Genomic DNA, 18,824 nt, shown 5'->3' with positions numbered 1-18,824 from the left:
CGGCTCTGTCTCCTCTAACTTTGTCTTGCATTCATTCACTTAAGTAAGTTTATTCTCATCTAAACAATCCAGGCATATTGGCTTCAATTAGGTAAACCTCTCATTGCACATTCGGAGGGCCTCACTTGGCAAAGTGTAGCTAAGAGCTTTTATTGGAGATTCATTACAAATCCCTGTGCTCCAGTAAAATATAAGATACATAAAAAATTTACAGTAAGATAAATGACGCAACCCCCCTCCCCTCCCCCCTCTGCTCTGTAACCTCTGAGGTCCCACATTTAATTAAGTTAATCTGTGTTAGTTCAGGGCAGTACGACATCCGTCTTAAAAAAAAAAATTATAGAAGGCTGTAAAACTGATTAATATTTTCTATATATAATTATCCAAATGCATTTTATTTAATGTTCTGACCACACAAGCCTCCTGCCAAAACATCACTTTAATAATGTTACGTACCACACATATAAAGAGTTTTTACAAACTATGACAGAAGATGAAAATAAAACCAGATGAGATGCAATGAATTCTTACAGTAATTTAAATTTAATGGGATGAAGTTAGAACCAAGGATTTAATGTATTTTTTGCTGATTTGTTAATCAATTGCATCATGATTGCTTATCCAATTTCTCAAGTAATTTGCAACAGTTTGCACAACTGCCTCACCAGCAGCAAAGTTTGAGTATTTTCAGACTATTTAAGATGTTTCCCTCCAACTTTCCTGCATTTTCAGCTTCCCAGTGATGGAGGGTGTAAAGACCTCTATAGCAGCGAGTGATAAAGCACTGCAGTGTTTTGCTCTGTGGTATATTTCCTTTCTCTTGGGCGTCTTGTACTAATTATCTTGCGTTCCTGTGGCTGTTTTCTATGAACTGATGCACGGACCTGCTGAAGCTGCATTGATAGAGGTTGATGAAAGTCATAGATTGCCTATTGTTCCATTAACTAGAATTCTCACAAAAAAACGAGGAGAGGAGACTTCAATCTTAATTTCTTAAAGAGACGACAGACACTTGAGGTGTTTGGATTTGCTGGAAACAAACAGGACAGATTGATGTAATCATTAGGGGTGCTTGCTCTCCACAGATGGATGGCTGGTCTTCTGCTCCCTCACTGCAGTCATTTATGTTGTCGAAAAAGTATCCACGCAATGAAAAAGAAAGTGCCTTGTGTGTGTGTCCTTTCCTTTCATTTGCCTGTTATCATACAGTTTCTCTTGGTGTGCTCTGGTTCATTAAGCTGCTAAAAACATTGCCAAGAACCAAGGCCACAGACTCTCACTGCTGGCTACAAACTGGCCTCCAGCAGACTGTCACTCTGGTTTGTCACAGACGTGAAATCTGACTTGGATTTGTCAAGGTTCACTGCAGATTTTACTTGGACTCCTATCAGTGGACTTACCAATACCAAAGTTTGATTTAGACTAGCCCTAAAAAACTATGCTTATCTATGTGGTAGTAGGCTGAGACTTGATTCGTCTCAAACTGTCTAACATTTTTCTGTAGCTGCCTGACCTCTACGCTCCTCATGGAGAGCTAAAGAAAGATATGAAAGAGACTGAAGCTTCGGGGACATTAAAGATTTATATAATTTTAACTGAGTTTCTTTGTCTCTCTTAGCCCCTGAAGCTGCACTGTGAGCTCTGTAGCATCGTGTCCAGCTCTGGACAGATGTTGGGCCAGGCTGCCGGCCCACAGATTGACCGTTCTCCCTGCATCTGGAGAATGAACAACGCACCCACGCAAGGGTTTGAGCACGACGTGGGTCGCCGGACCACTCTCAGGGTCGTCTCCCACACCAGCGTCCCTCTGCTTCTGCAGAAGCCACAATACTTCTTCGGCCAGGGCAACGACACCGTCTACGTCGTGTGGGGGCCGCTGCGAAACATGAGGAAGGACGGGAAGGGCATTGTGTACAACATGCTGCGGCAGGCGTCGGAAAACTACCCCAACGCTCGCATCTATGTCACCACAGAGGACAGGATGAACTACTGTGACATGGTGTTCAAGAAGGAGACGGGTAAAGACAGGTGAGTCGAACCTCGGTCGCCCTGTCTGTGTTTGATCTGTTTTTGGCTCAGCATCACTGAACTCTGCAGCAGTTTTTCACTGTGACAGATCTGCCACTCAGTACTCTGACATCCACTGTTCTCTTCACTGCTATAATATCGATTGTATTGATGCTGATGGTCTGCTCATTGCTCCGTGCTTTTCTCTTCCCCTTCATGCAGCTTTATCAAAGCAAGTTACTTAACTTTATCTCTAAAGAGCTTCTACATGGCACTGGAGGCCATTTTTTAGAAATGAGCTCTTATGAGGAGCCTCGGAAGGATACGCTGCCTCGGTTGTAGACATCAGCCAAATGCCGCTCTGGGGAGAATGTGGTTAATGAGGTACCATGCTTCTGGCAGTCTTTCTAAACACCCTAAATGCAGTCTTACAACTTCTTAAGACGCCGTCTTGGCACATAGTGAATTTCCAAAATCTGTAAAGTGATTCAAGCTGAAGATCAGTAGAAAGAGCTGTTTTTGTGAGATTTACCATCATCGTATGTTGGCAGCGCTGTAATTCAAAGACAGACCCACCTGGTTTTTCCTTTTCTCTATCAATTCCCCAAAGAGAATTGCAGGTTAATGACTATGAGAATGAGTTTCCGGGCCTCCTATTGTTTAGAATGAACCTCATTTCTCAGACTAGTCTCTGCTCATTTCCGCAGAGCTCTATACTCCTGCCTCTCCCACATGTCATCAAGACCTCTCTTAACATCTTAAGAGGATTAACATGTTCGGTAATAGGCATAGCATCCATTCCATTTCAGCTCTATTGTCTTGCTCTTATTCAGAACGGCAGGGTTAACACTGAATTTCATGTCGAGTGTCCATGTTCAGCTTGGCTCTGCTGTTCCGAAGACCCGCAAAGCACAGATAGAGGCGTAGGATTAGGGGAGGGATGCTCAGGGAGAAGAATCTCATTACAGGACATAATGCTCCTGGGTGAGATGCAGCGCTTCAATCATTACTGATTGGTAACACAGACCAAACCCAAGGTGTGACAATGAACCATGTCTAATGACTACGTGATGAGCACAGAGACGTTTGTCTATACGTTTGTGTTTCTGCCTGTCCGTCATTCCTTCCTGTTTGTTTCAAACTTGGCTGTACATATTTTAATATCGAGAGGCAATTAGTGTCCATGGAAACAGCTTTTAAATGAGCCTGTAAGAAGGCAACAACACAATGCATTTTAATGTAATTGGATGGAGAGAAGGCAATAACTACCGTCATTATGTCGAGCTAATACAGTGTGATATGACTCTGTGTCTCTTTGTGTTTCTCCATGCAAGCAGCAAACGGCAAACTTTGTCAATTTGTTTTTCATTGTGTATCCATGCAAACTACATTTATTAATGTCCAAAAGACCACAACAACATAAAAACACTCTCCCTGCAGCAGCTTGTGTGCCTTGTAATTTGCTCACTGGTTTACTGTCAAGCCCATGCTGCACGGTGCAGGGATAATCATCAGCTTACCGAAGATGGAACAGTGATCGAACACGGCTCTAATTATCCAGATTGCCAGGAGCAGCCGAAGAGACGCGGCATCTCAGCTTCAGCATGCATGCTTGCTTGATCAAGGGGAAGGCCGCGTCAGTGCTGACGGATTCAAATAGCCTGTCACTTCTAGACAGAGATGGGAATTAAACCGTAGGAGAATTAGAACCGGAGGGGTTATGATGGTCCAAATGAGGACACTGTAATGACCACCTCCATCAAACTGATTTCAAGTTTGTTTGAAAATTGAGGTCATTTGTCCTATCATGTCTGTATACAGATGGTTTCAGCCATGTTTTGAAAAGACAGTTTTAGCTGCGGTTCCTCTAATTATGAGGTTGGCGGGTAAACTCCTGGCCCTGGCTGCATCTGATGTATCCTCAGGCAACACACTGAATCCTGAATGGCTCTGTGGTTACACCATTGGTGTTTGAATGTGTGTTCACATGTGACATGTGATTTTAGTACCTTTGAGTAGGTAGAAAAGCATGATGTGAGGACTGAGACACAAAGTGCAGAAAAAGTCTCCTTTAGGTCAGGAGCAGGTCAAATCCTAGCAAACTCTCTGAGCATGTCCGAGCATGTTTGAGCCAAAAATTAAAGCTGCACTTTAATCAATGTCTTAAAGCCAGTTAAACTTCACAAGGAGACACTAACATTTAATTCTAAACACTTCCTGCTTTCCAGGTTCTCTCTGTCTCACATTGACAATTATTATTTAAAGTGCATGCAGTCTTTGCTCAGTCAATACTTGTCTATTCAGTGCCTTAATGAGCGCCGTGATAATGAAGAGTCCTGCATGTAAATGTATTTGACAGCCACTTAAACACGTGATTCATGTAATTGCGCACTGCGGCTGGATGTTGCATGGGCTGAACCTCCCTGTTATCAGCACTACCTCCTGAGCTGCAGTCGCCGGCTGTCGGAGCGTATCGGCGTGGCCCTGTTAGCGCCGGTAGATAACAGACCTTACGACGACACAAGACTTAAATCACACTGTCACTTTATAGCACTGCCACCTGGGCCTGCATGACCTGGGTCTCTGCTTCCCAGCCAGCTGCTCCTTTGTAGCATGCGTTTGTACCTCTCTGTGTGTGTGTGGACTTGGATATGGATGAGTGTGTTTTCACAGTTGTGACACTTTCCTTCTGTTTCTGATAGAGCGAATTATTCATGTGAGTGCATCTTTATGCTCTAATGTTGAGCAGCATTGTAAGACTAGAGGCCACATCTGAGACTTTTATAGATTTCTTGGCTTACGTTCTTAAACCTCTAAGAGGTGCACAAGCATCACATCTTTTATATTCTGTCTTCTGTGATCTTACCACTTCTTTTGCAATTGTTCTAACAAGTACATTTCTCTAGTGCTCAATTTAGCTGCCCGCACAATTTACATTCAGTATAAATTTCTGATTATTGTTTACTTACTTTAGGAGAGTCAATGAATATTCACATCCGCCTCCAAACATGAGTCCATCCCCATAGAACCCCATGTTAAAATGTTAAAATTTACAGCAGAAATGAAAACGTTTTTATAGAAGGCTACAAAAATTGTTTTTTTTCCCCTCTATTGATCAGTTCAGTTCAGTTTTTGTGACAACTGTACAGTTGACTCACAGCACGAGCTTCCGATGCCTGCCTCAGCTCCACCTCTTTGCCTGTAATTGGAGTTAAGTAGGACTAGTCTGTGACACTGCTAACAAGAGGATGGTCTGAGCCTCACAGGGACTGAAAACAGCTCTATGGGTGTTTTAGGTGCGATAACACCAGGAACGGTTTACCTTTTATACACATATTTTTCTTAAAGTTGTTGAAAGACGTCTACCTTAGGGCCCACGCTAGCAGCCCAATCTTGTGTTTCCTCTTACTAAATCATTGTTTTGAATGTTTGAAGTTAGCTTGTGATGGTGGCAGCCAAGTATTCTTGTGCAAGTGCCAATGCTTTACAAACAGTTTCCAAGGGTGACTTACCAGATGGTTCTGAGTGCCAAACCATCTGGAAAGGTAAGCAGCCTTCAGCAGTAACCTGCAAAATCTCAGATGACAGGTCCTCTTGAGGTTTGCGACAGCGGGACAAAAGAGAGAAAATGTGATTTATAGGAATTTGCAATAATAACTGAGGACTGGAATGACTGGAAGACAAAAAGCACAGATATCATCCTTTAAAAGCTTGTTAATCCCGCTGGTTAAGTAACAGTTAGATACAGTAACCAAAAATTGATGTGTCATCTCCAGGTCATAGTAGATTAACTTATTAGCGGAGGCTCTGCTCTCATGGGCCTCCAAATATGAAGTGAAATTTATTTAAATCTGTTTTTATTAGCGTGAATGTCAGCGCTGTGTAATCATAGTCCACTTCATGTGAGTGTTGTGCCCCTGTCGGCGCTCTCTCGTCCTAAATAAAAAACACCATTCTCTTCTCTTTTCTTTATCAAAAACATTTGAAGTGATGCAGTTCAATATGTGTGAATGAAAAGCTCAACAACTTAAGGTTCTCTGCTGAGAGTCTTCTAGGAAATCACTAACAGATTTTTGTGTCATTATATTTGAAGGTATAAAGTTTTACACCTGTCGACCCTTCCAGCATTTACTTTACAATCAGCACAAAGGAGGAGAAACATAACAATGACGTTGATGTAACGTTACAGAAGCATTGCTTAGAGGGTATTATATATTAGTATCAGTATTGGTTTATATCAAATTGCGCTGTATCGAGGTACGTATCGTATCGAGGTACGTATCGTATCGAGGTACGTATCGTATCGAGGTGTCCTTCATAAAACCTGGCTCTAATCTGTAATTGCTTTGTGTTTAGGGTGTCAGGAGAACGACCAGCAGCATCGTTTCTGTCAGAATTATGTAGGAGATTGAACCACGCTGTTTTCTGCATCACCATGGAACTATAATTTTGTGCTTTTTACAACAAGATGTTTAAAGAGAAAAGACAGGAGGATTTGTTGTGTTTTCTTATACATGGCTAAAAATGAACATGGAGCGTTGTCCAAATCAAGAATTTATCACTGAGCAGGCGTGTAATGACATTACATTTCTGTGCTGAAAGCTTGTAATTGCTGTGAAATTATCTTATTAAATGAAGCCGCTGAGACACAAATAACCTGGTATTCTGGGTAGCTGTTCTTCAGGTCAAAGGGGGACGATTCAGGGGAACAGAAAAGTCATCACAGTGTCCTCTCCCAAAGGACGGGGGATCATCGACTCGACAGTTTCTGTGTTCCTGTGACCTCGTCTGAGAGAGAAATGAGGCGTATGTCAGAGGGAGGAAAAGCAAACTGTCAGCAGAAAGCAGGGCGCAGCCTTCCTTAAAGCCCATTTGCATTCATGTCCTAATTATGTAATGACACTCTGATGATGCTAGCAGAGCTGTTAGCGGAGGAGGGGACGCAGGGCGGGTCAATGAATTTCTGTTTAGAATGTCAAAAAGGGAAAAATCATTCAAGTATTTCCTGCATTTTATAACACAAAACATTACTTAATGATGCAGACTTATAAAGACATTAAATAATAATGGCTTTTGAATGTGATGACACAAATCTGAAGGAGTGCAGCAGTTATATTTGCACCAAAACACAATCTAAACATTTATTACACAAATAAACACACACATACACAAAATGTTACATTATGATGGTGAACCTGTGTTAGTCGGTCACAGGTTTTTACAGCCTGGCCAGGCACATATAGTCAAATATATTTGACAGGGCAGGAAAAAGGGCCCTAATCAGAAAAGCTGAGGTCTTTATAACTGAACTCTAGCAGGTGTAAGACCACAGCACCAAGAGATAAATGATCACTTCCAGGAGCGTACAACTCAGCATCATGGCCTAAATAATTGGATCCAGAAGCTGACAAGTCAGCAAACGGCAAAGGAACTCTGGTCAAAGGACAAAAGGGTCAAAGAAGTGTCCACACACTTAAACCTGGAAAAAGAGAAAAACCTGTCTCTCTGGGAAGGAGTAGAATATTTGACCAGAAGAGATGAGAGACTGAGGACCAGCCTGGAAGATAGATAAAGTAACATTATTAGTCAGTAAGATCAAGACACAACAGACCAGCACTGCATCGGAAAAAGTGAACAAAGTCTTTCTTGGTAAAGATTGGATTGTTTGCCAGAGAGGTCAAAAGACTACAGACCGACCTGAAGCCAAAGAGGGACGGAAACAATGGAGCTACTGACCACTGAGGTCCAGAAGCTACGGGATAAAGTGAACAGGAAAGAGCCTGGTTTGATGACCAAAAGAAGCAGCACAGACACAGCTGGTTTATGTGTAACCATCACATCACATCACAACTGCCCACAACAAGTGTTGTGTCCAGATAGAAAACACTCAATTAAAGGATCTCTATGAGGTGATCAGTGAGGCCTCATCTCAGATCTAAAAGTCCTGGAAAACTCATACTGAAGAAAGGTTCAGACAGGAAATGACTGAAAGTAGAGGTAGAAATTCATCAAGATGTAGAAATCTGTGGTCTGGACAACAAATACGATATGAGACATCAGGAGGAACAGTGGGAATTAACTGAGGACCATCACGGGCTAAAGGACAAACACCATGAGACACATCAAGACCTGAAGAACAAATACTGGGATTTAAATAGTCAACATCAATATGTAGGGTGAAACGGTGACGTCTAATGGAAAGCAAATACAACATGAGGGATAACTTTTTAAAGATCGTGTCTTTATGGATTTGTACACAGGAGGAAAGAAAATGTATCGAATGGCTTTTCCTTTCATGTCCTCAACATTCCTGTCGCAAAAACGTCACACACATTCATCACACCTCCTTCTATAGAAGCCACCTACCCTTTTAAATACAAACCTTTTTGGAGTGGACACTCACAAAATCATGTCCGGCTCACATGAATCAGTTTTCTACCGAGCTGGCAGACATGACGGTTAGACTGCAGCCACGGAAGCTGTAAATACATTTTCTGCTCTGCTTTGCAGCGCTCGAATAATCTCACAAACACACACCTGCATCACTAGTCATGTAGCAAGCCAGCCTTATCTAATAAGGCTTATTAGATCAAATGGCTGTGTGGCTTCAGAAAATAACACCCTAAAGAGATAAAATAGCTTCTCAACTAAAAGCTGCAGTGTGTGTGTGTGTGCGTGTGTGTGTGTTAAACATGTGCCTGTACCAACGTCACCATTCATGCTTTACTATTCTTCTTTCTTTGCTTTTTATGGAGCTGTATTGTCCTCGTTGAGACATAAGAACAGAACATTGTGGACAGAACAAATGTGATTCAGCAGGAAAAATAAAAGTAGAATAGAAAGAGCATTAACCCATTAAACCCCAAGGTCCTGTAATGTTTTCAGTTACTATAGGACTATTTTTCACAGAAAAGGCATCTGTGCAACATTATGACCGTATACTGTAGATATTTCAATAAGGATGGACCAAATTGAGAGACACATTTATTGGATTAAATACAAATAAACGGGTTTTGGTGTTTAGACCTTGAAGTGACATCATCCAAGAAAGGAGAAGAAAGGCAGGTGAACATAGATTAGGACTGAAATATGTGTTACGTTTTCCTGGTGGGGACGGGCTGGTGTGGCACATGTGATGCATTCATGAACAATTGGAATGTTCAGATTCTGATGATTCACTCTACTGTCTGGCTGACAGAGGTCTGATGTTTGTGTGTCTTTCTGCCTGGTTCATGCTGGTGTTTTCGGGCATGATGCAGGTGTTTTGGCGTAAAGGTGAGAGTCTGAGTATGTGTGAAATGTGTTCTGCTGTGGTCTGGCATGAGAATACTCCTCCTCCTCCTCCTCCTCCTTCTCCGCCTCCTCCTCCTCCACCGCCTCTTCTTCCTGCTGGTTCTTCACTCCTTCTTCTTTTCCCGGGCCGCTGTTTGACATTTTAACTGCAGCAGGTGCAGAATTCTAAGTCTCCCAACAGACCAGATAACTTGCTCTCTCTACATGTCTCATGGATCCTCTAACAGTGTGTGATTTATAACGAGCCTTTCTGATGTTTAGGTGCTCGCTGTAGTGTGGAATCACAATCAAATAATCTGCAAAACAGACCGAAACATAAAATGCAAGACGAGCAGTCTGCTGCATGATTTGAGACAACACTTATTGCATGATGTGGAGTAATGCATTTACTGTGGCGGGGCAGACAAAGATGGATCTCCCATCAAGAGTCCTAAGCAAGAAGAATGAGTGCAGCCATAATACTATGCACAGCCCGAGCTGTAATGCATCCTGTCAGTGAGGTTCTGTTATACATTCAGCTTTAAACTGGATGTGAACTAGTCACTTCAGATTATACAACACTGTGTGAAAGGGGAAGCAATCACCTCTTGGCAGCAGCATTAAAACCTGCTAGTAAAATTGTCAGAGCCTCCTCCCCTCAAACCGAGCGGCGCCCGTTCTTCTGAGGCAAATAATAATTCAGCTGTTTTCTTTGCACGGCAAACTCCAGCTTGTTTTGCAACACAACACTTTTCTGTTTTGTTTTTGATTTTCAATGACACTCAAATCATAGTAATCCCAGGCTTCCAGTGTGGAATTAGATGGTTTACTTTCCCAAAGCTCCCAAAGCCTTTGAGCCTGAGTCATGTTGATACATCCCTCACTTAAATTAATACCATGTTATAGGCCACTCTGCCAGAAGTAGTGCAGCTGGGCGTATACAAACAGTAACAATATATGTAATTATTCGGAACTAAACAACAGCCACAGATGGGGAACCATTTTCACAAGGCAGTTGTTGCATTATATGTGATAGATGAGGTGCTAGAACAACAAATTATTCAAAAGCTTAAAAAAGGATTAAAAAAAATATCATTATTCCACACTCTTTGTGTTGAAATGCTTAATGTTGACCACCTGAAGTAAAGAGGTAAAGTAAGTTTTTTTGCTGATGACATAGATCCATATTTACCAGGCTGCTCTTTGCACAGTGTTCTTAATATGGCTACATTAACTGCACTGCTTTGGCAAACAGCTCCTGTTTCCAGTTGACCCACACATGTATGGAAAGAGGTCTCAGACTTACTGAGATACAGACAGAAACTTGTGCTAATGTGCTAATTTTCAGTGGGTTTCTGAAAGTACATAGATCCTCTTTTTTCCTCTGATTACTGTGCAGAGATATGTTTGTGCTGTTTTTATACCAAATTGCTGTAATCAGGCTCTGGGGGTTTTAAAGAACTTTAATTGCCTCTACGACCTGTGCTGCTACCCCCCTCCTGTTTTTAAAATCACCTGTACCACCTGCACCGGTTCTTTCCATCCTATGCGATATATATTTGCACCTCCTCAGCAGATGAGTATAAATACATGCAAATGACCCTTTAAATTATGCTGGAAGATAAATCTATAAAAGACCTGGTGTGTAAATGTGTTAAATTAGTGATGTATTACATGTTAAAGAAGAATAATCACTTCATTATTCCATCCGTCACACACTTCATACTTCTGATTTGTGTGCCGCTTCGTAATATGGTGTGATGAACATGAAAATGTAAAATCACGCTGGCGTGCAGTAAAACCTGGGGCGAGGCGGGTGTTTCATATTAAGGTTGCATCACATTTCTTTGTGAGCAGCGATAAATCTTCTTTACTGTAAGAGATGCGACCCGGCGTGGCTTAAGAGCAGCCTGGAAGAGCTTAATAGCACCACGCTTGTTGGGATTAGTCCCTATTGTGGAGCTCTCTAAGGTGTGACGCCTGAGAGGAGGCTGATCTAAATTATTCAATGGTACAAGTGAGATTAATTGATTATTGAGCTTTAAATCAATGATAATCAGTAGTTCTGTGTGTAATTCTGGATCTTAGGTCTTTGTCTTGATCTCTGTCCCTGGAGAAATCTCTTAAGTTGGTCCTCATCTGTTTTGCTAATCCTCCAGTTTTTACTCCTGCGGTCTTGGACAGGCGTCCCTTTAACATGCTGGACGGACAGCAGAGCTTTCAGAGGCTGCCGATCACCTCTCACTACTTTTCCACGTTTGCTTTTTGAGTCATAAAAGCACTGCACTTTTAACAAACCTATTCAGACTCCTGCTCACCTCCTCTCACCTTCAGGCATTTGTTAAGCTTTTTTCTTGAAAAACAAATCTTCATAAATGGTTCATGGCTGTTGTGCAAAGTGCTCCTGTGTAGCAGCAAATGGCACAAAGAGTCCAGGTTTCGCTGTTTTTAGAAGCACAAGGATGTTTAGCTATTATGTAGTAAATCCTAGGCCTTGTGTTGCCGACTAAAATCGGTTGAGATAAACCTCTCCACCTGCATAAGGCTTTCATTTCCATGACACTTCATCCTTATTTTGAATAATACATAATTCACACTCTTTTCTTTTAGCGTAATAAATGCTGTTTTCTGCTGTCAGACGGGTTGAGGTCTGTGCTGAGGTCGTGGATAATGATGGGAATCTTTTGCTCTGGGCTGTTTGTCAGAACTTTGATAAGTGGAGCTTATAGGCTTATCAACTGTGAAGTCATGTGAAACTGCATAAAACTGCTTTCTGAATGACACTTGAAAGTCAATTTCACAGCTACGTCTGACTAAGATGTGCCGCTAACATTTGACACCAAAGGGTTTTGGAGTAATCTGTCAATTTGTTTGTGTTTGAAACAAACACTTATTTGTTAGATTGTAGAAACACAAAAAAGTTGGACGTCATTATTATTATTATTATTATTATTATTATTATTATTGTCTTCTTATTTGTTGAAATTTAGCAAATCCCCATATTGTTCATGTGGCATTTTGGTTATGTAGCAGCTTGTTCAGGGTGTCGGAGCATCACACGGTGAAGTCAAAGGTCACACTTTAGACCTTAGTGGACGTTCTTTAGTGTCAGAAATATTAAAAGCTGTGAGCCTGGAACAATCGCTTCTTTTTAGATATTGTAGATGCAGTAAGACGCATCACCATGGTAACCAAGACTTAACCCACAATCCTTTTCTAAAGCTAACCATGTCTCTCTTTTTTTGTTCTTAACACCAACTAGGACAGACAGATATAAAGTCTAACCCAGACTTTGTGGTGTTTTTTTCTTATATGACACCTTGAAGACAATGTACACATGTGACCATGAGAAGAATTGGTGTTGGTGAAGGCGTTGTCATCACCTTCACCTTGTCCTTGGTTCAGGTTTCTAGCCTGATTGTGGACTTTTTTAGCATTTTGAGCTTTTATACACAGATTTTGTGCAACTTGAAAACTTAATCTTAATATTTCTCTTCATAAAAAATATAAAGGTGTTTGAAGGACTTATTTAAAGCCTTACCTTATGAGATGCTGATCATTTTCAGAGCTGTATTTGTGTGACTTGTTTTGGTATGGATACATTTCAGTGTGTGATATAATGCCGACACCGACTCTTGAATAAACACAGAATCCTGTCGTCGGCTGTTTATAACTAAAAATATTAGGTGGAACTCATGGGCTTTTCCACACATTGTGTGACACTAAGGATTAGTATGTGACAGAAAATGTGCTTGAGTGCGCTTGTGAGCTATAGTTAACTCATCTGGCTTTGTCTTTTAAAACAGAGAAACAAGGCTGTGCGATCAGTTTTGAATAGATGCCTGGCTGTTTTTTTAGCAGCTGACTGAGAGAAATGATCTGTTGTGTGAAGATTTTTTACTTTTGAGGCACTTGTGTTGATGTGAAACAATACACCCTTCCATACATATATGTTTTTATATAGTACAAATATCTTTTGTTGAAGCTTAAGAAAATATTAAGTAATTAAGTTAATTAATTTCGTTTTAATTAAGTCAACAACTTAGTGTGGATTGTTTTCATCAGAGGTATGTGCAGTGATCTATTTTAGGAATAAGTTCATTATGATTTATTATGCTGCACTGTAATCATTTTAATCCTGCAGAATGGCTCTGATTTATGAATTCCAACTATGGTTTAATACCATCTAAGAGGTGGGACATAATTTACGGCCTCAGGACATACAGTGCAGGAGGAAACGTTGCTTGTAAAACAAACAGCTTCACCTTCGCCCTAAAAAGACTGGGATTAAGATGTAAGCGTGTTGTCTTCTCCTCAAAGTCTTTGCCTCAGACTCACTAGGGTGCTGTGAAATTAATGAGAGAAAACTGCCGGGGTGGTGGTGCTGGGCATAAAGGCTTCAGATGCTTTCTCATGCTCTGAGAGAATTATTAAAGGGCTGGTTGCCAGGCGGAGATGAGGAGAGATCAGTGGAAACCCCTCACCGTGAACTCCATGCATGTCGCGATATGGAGGGAGGGGGGAGAGCTCTGAGGATGCAGAGATGAGGGGATATATGTTTTCTTTTCATTATCCATCTGTTGGTCATTTGGGTGTTTGTGTGTTTTTATGTATGTTTTTTTTTCTAGTAAACTTGACAGGAGACAAATGCAGCGAGTGCAGAGCAAGTTAGGATGATTGATGCTTCCACATGCAGAGTGTCACAGCAGACTGGATCATGCTAACAGCAAAGACTCTGCAGGGAAGTGCATAACAAAAAATGATGCTGCACCTCTCCACCTTCATGGCAGGAGTTGTCTTCTGCTGTGTTCACTCTTTGCTCTTTTTTATATTATTTATATATATTTTTATATATTTATTACATTTTCTAATATATTTTTGATAAGGATCAATCACATCAATAAACAAGCAGAAGTCCTGGAGTTGGAGGTTGGTTTGTTTTAATTATGAAAAATCAAGGAAAAAATGCACAAACACAGCAGCTGCTGAATTAAATCCTAGACTGTGGTCAACAGTGGAAGTCAGTCATTGCAGGTTGGTCTGCTACTCAGAGGGAATTTTTCATCCTACTTCACTTGTTCTTGTGGAGGCAGCATTGTTCATCACTCAGCAGTGACGGATGTCTCCATCCCACCAACATCATTTTTTCACACAGATACTCCAGCTTGTCCTGCTGAAGTGGTGGCAGACCTGACATGGTGTCATTGTTTACAGGAACATCCACCCCATCGGCTCTTTTTTCCTTCCCATGTGCTGTTTTTTATGGCTGCTCTTTATGGTCTCACCTCTCCTGGACCGTTTTTGAGCTGCTGTATGTTTGTAGTGGAACTCTGGCAAACTCCAGGACTCTGAATTGAAGCCAATATGGAAATGCCAAAAACTGCACTAAATGGCTGCTTGAGGCAGGATTCAAAACAAGTTGAAACTCTTTGACCTCTATGTTAAAAAGTCCAAAAACTGTACAAAAAGGCTTTTAATTTAACACTTCTGCATAAACAAGACGACCAATATACAGCTATACGAAGCATCTGTGATGTCGGCTGCAGGTTTCTGAAGCTGTGAGAGGCTCAGTCCGTCGTCACGCTGGCAGCATCACAGTCTGGCTAAACTCCAAATACAGAGAGGTGGAGCACAGGTGGAGCTGAGGGGGGCAGGCAGTCACAGCAGAAGGCAGCTTGGGCTGCATGACATGGTTACACTCAGAATAATAGGGAAGTCTAAATATGATTAAAATAAGTAGGTCATAAAATAATTCACCCTCCATGCAATTATTATAAAAAGAGAACTGATCAATAGAGACCAAAAAATATTTTTGTATTAGCATTGTATTAGGCTGTTTATTTCTGCTGTAAACCTGCCCATTTTACAATAGGAGCGGTTTTTATCACTTGGGTTTCATTTCTCCGTCCTGGAGGTTGCAGCTGGATTGCCACCAAGAATGAAATCCATTCAGATCCATAACCTTAACCTCAATATTTTATCATCAAGTTTAACGTCCCCTCATTTATATGAACGATATAAATTTCCCCCTGCGATTAATAAAGTATTTCTGATTCTGATTCTGAAACAAAAAGATATAAAGAAATTAACACAAAGTCTTTACTGGTAACATGTCAGGTAGCAGTTCAGCTGGTTTATAACTCTAAATAATAAAATAATTTTCAACAGTGAGGCCATTTTGAGACAAACTTTAAAAGGGGAAAAAAGGACCATGGAGTCTGGGCTCTAGCCAGACTCAGAACCTTAGCCCTGATAAATCTGCTGCAGCACTGTCTGAGGTTAATGAGGCATATTTTACGACACTGTTCCCAAGTTTTAGCTGATTTGACAGGTTTTCTACTCTGAAATATCATCATCGACTACCTTTAAAACTCGCTGCAAAGTTTGTTTTTGGAGCTGATTATTATGAGAACTCCAACAAGCAGACATGATACTTCAGCTAAGTGGGATCCCACATTAGGAAAGGCTGAGTAATGGTGACAGAGTAGCAGCTGCATTGAAGCTCTGACATTTTCTGAGACACTTCAGGGAAAGATAACGATACGTTTTTGCTTGTCTGTGCTGGTATTTTCATTGTATCACCGCTGCCTCACCACACAGGCCTCGGCCCTCTGCCTCCTTGTCATCATCACTGAAATGGAGTGTAATTGCAGAAAGCTCAGGACGAGCTCGGCGCTACTTCACTTTAGACAATCATCTGTGCTAAAATGTGAGCTCAGTGACACAATTGTTCGCTGGGACTTGAGCCTCTGGTAAGGGAGTTCACAGCCTCTATGTACCTTTTTACCAGCCCTCTGTCTTCTGTCCTCTGACTGTGCTCATATTGACATCTGCTTTTTGAGGCCATTGATTCTTTGAAGAGGGGAAGGATGGGAACGTAAGGTCAGAACAGAGGAAATAAGAGAGAGGAATGAATGGTGGGAAATAAGAGGACTGAAAGGGTCAGAGTGAGGGAGATTGTGGATGGAGATGGCTAGAAACAGGAGCAGAGAGTGTGAACAGGAAATAGTGCAAAAAGGGGCCACTGGAGAGAGAGAGAGAGAGAGAAAATTTGAAAACAGCCAAGAATATTGAACCGGAGACAAAGAGATACCTAAGGGACTAAAATCCAATATCTCCAGCCCCTAAAGGACGACAGCACAGATGACTAATCCCAGAAAAAAAGCAGTGAATATCAGACGACAACACAGAGAAGGCAACTGAGAAAACTTCCTCTGGAATAAGTCAATATAAAGAAAAATAAACTTGAGTTCATGAACCATTCAGAGTGAGTGATTCTGAATAGAAATATTGATTCAAACATCATCATCATCCAGCGAACACTAAATCTCCATTAACTCAAGAAGAAACGGTCACTTAGCAACAAAAAGCGAACAATAAACGTCCTCAAAAAAAAAAAAAAAAATCTTAACGGTCCAGAATGGCTGATGGTGAGTAGATAATGTATGCTCAAACATTAGTGAACATCATTGTACAAATGTGTTCATAATGGCAAATAGCATCATTTGAGGCACATGGAATGAAACTGTGTTTCCTCGATTTCCTCCATAAGTGGTCTGTCTCCAACAGACCTGTGTGTGAAGATTAAAGCAGGATTATCAGAAATGTATGGATCTGTGACACCTGTATCATGATGAAAGCTTGACAGAACTTTGTCAAAATAGATTCAGTAGACTGAGGAGAGCTACGTTTATATGAATATAATTTGGCTAAACAATCCTTCCTGCAGTGGTCACAGCTGTTCTGACTGTGAAGGCTTCATCTGTTTCTCTGTTCATTAGAATGTCTGTTTGGTTTAGTCAAATGGAGTCACACGTGAGGAGGATTTTGTCTGACTGTTGTTTACGTGTAATGATTTGAGTCATCATCCCTACTGTTAGCATGTTAGCTGAGACCTCTGCCACTTCTTGAGAGGAGATAGAAAAAGACTACCAAACCTTTCTTTGTTTACATGAGTCCATTTGAAGCCTTCGTCTCTTTCTGTAAAGCAGGTTTCTTTGGATTCTATTGAATGTAAAAGACACCATTTTTTTTAGGTTTGGATAAAACACTCAGTGAGTGCACACATTCACTCTGAAATAAATATTAAGAAAAAGTTTCTTTATACGCTTAAAGCTAAACTGGTCAGAGATAGAAACTTTTACTCATGCTGAGCATCCCTGATTGTTTTATGGCTTCTGGTTCCGAGCCATTAAACTGTGTTTATCCATAAAAAACATCTCAAATACCCTCAGAGGAGAGTCTAGGTGCGGTGCTGAAGTGAGGCGAAGAAAAAATGTGAAAAAATATCTCCAAATTAAAAACTATAGTAAGCCGAGATTCTACAACCATGAGCTTGATTGGAAGAGATTTGAAATTACGACATCAATCAGTGGACATTGTCTGTAACCCACGCTGCAGGAGTCTTTAATAGTTATTTCAAGTACATTTTCTGCACAAAAAAGAATGTTTTCAGTTCTCTTTAAAAAAAAAAATCTTCACGGATTCATAACTCTGCAGAGCTGGAGGTTCAGTTCGTCTCCTGCTGCTGAGACAGGAAACAGCAACAGTCTTCACATACATTAACTTCCTTCATGTTAGCAGATGGAACTCAGGCAGCAACACATGCAGCAAAATGACTCACATGAATCACATCCTGCCTGTACAACAAGCTGGTGTTATAACGTATCACAACACACAGGATGAGGTGTTTGCCTGAATTAGGTGCAAACAAGACATCTGGTGTTGTTACATACATGTTTCTATTTACCAGTTTATATATTGACACATTTGCATAATTCATGATGTCTTGTTTTTTATTAAACCAGCAGCCTCCTACAATATAAAGTGAATCTCCAAAAGCTGTCAGTTGTCCACTTGTAGCAGGCCAGATCCCCAGATCTCCATGTTAAAATGTCCAACTTTACAGCAGACACTGACATGTGTACAATTAGACCAAGAGTGGTTAAAGAACCTTTATAAAGAAAGTGAAATCGAGGTCTGTTATGATGACCGGTATGGCGCAGCTGGGGCCCCACCCTGGAGTCAGGCCTGGGGTTGGGGCTCGAACGAGTCGGGCCAACCTTCCGTGTGCTCACCACCTGCAGATGGAACCACAGGGGGCTGGTGCAAAGTAGATCGGGGGGCAAACAAAGGCAGGGACCTCGGCGATCTGATCACTGGCCACAGAAACTGGTTATGGGGTCATGGTCATGATATTTTGTCTCTATAATGGGTCATCAGCTGTCAGCCAAGGCACCACATGCCTGCCTTAGCTCAACTCGTACTCCATCTCTCCACCAAGTTTGTTCATTACCAAGTGGTTAGCGGGGACTCTTAGCATGCTAACATTTGCTATTTAGTACAAAAACACAGCGGAGGCAGTTTGAATTAAGTTTTGCAGATAGTGCTGAATTCATTCTACAGCAGTCTATTCAGTGGTTATTGACATGTTTCACTTATATGACTGAAGCCCTGGAGGTATTTATATGTGTTTTACAATAGCAGCCATTCTAATACAGTAGGTTAAAACTGCAAAGAAAGCCAGAGACAAGTTCATTGTTAGC

The 18,824-nt window shown here is 41.2% G+C and overlaps 1 protein-coding gene across 1 annotated transcript in view; it reads left to right on the top strand.

The window, feature by feature from the left end:
* The window catches only part of st6galnac3 (ST6 (alpha-N-acetyl-neuraminyl-2,3-beta-galactosyl-1,3)-N-acetylgalactosaminide alpha-2,6-sialyltransferase 3), a 60,442-nt gene that overhangs the window by 27,517 nt on the left and 14,101 nt on the right, over positions 1-18,824 (top strand). The window contains exon 3 of the mRNA XM_028428266.1: positions 1,619-2,028. Within this exon, the coding sequence (XP_028284067.1) occupies positions 1,619-2,028 (410 nt within the window). The remainder of the gene's footprint in view (positions 1-1,618; positions 2,029-18,824) is intronic.

The sequence above is a fragment of the Parambassis ranga genome, chromosome 17 (genome assembly GCF_900634625.1).
Source record: "Parambassis ranga chromosome 17, fParRan2.1, whole genome shotgun sequence".
Taxonomy (NCBI): Eukaryota; Metazoa; Chordata; class Actinopteri; family Ambassidae; genus Parambassis; species Parambassis ranga.
This window is presented reverse-complemented; position numbering and strand designations above follow the sequence as displayed.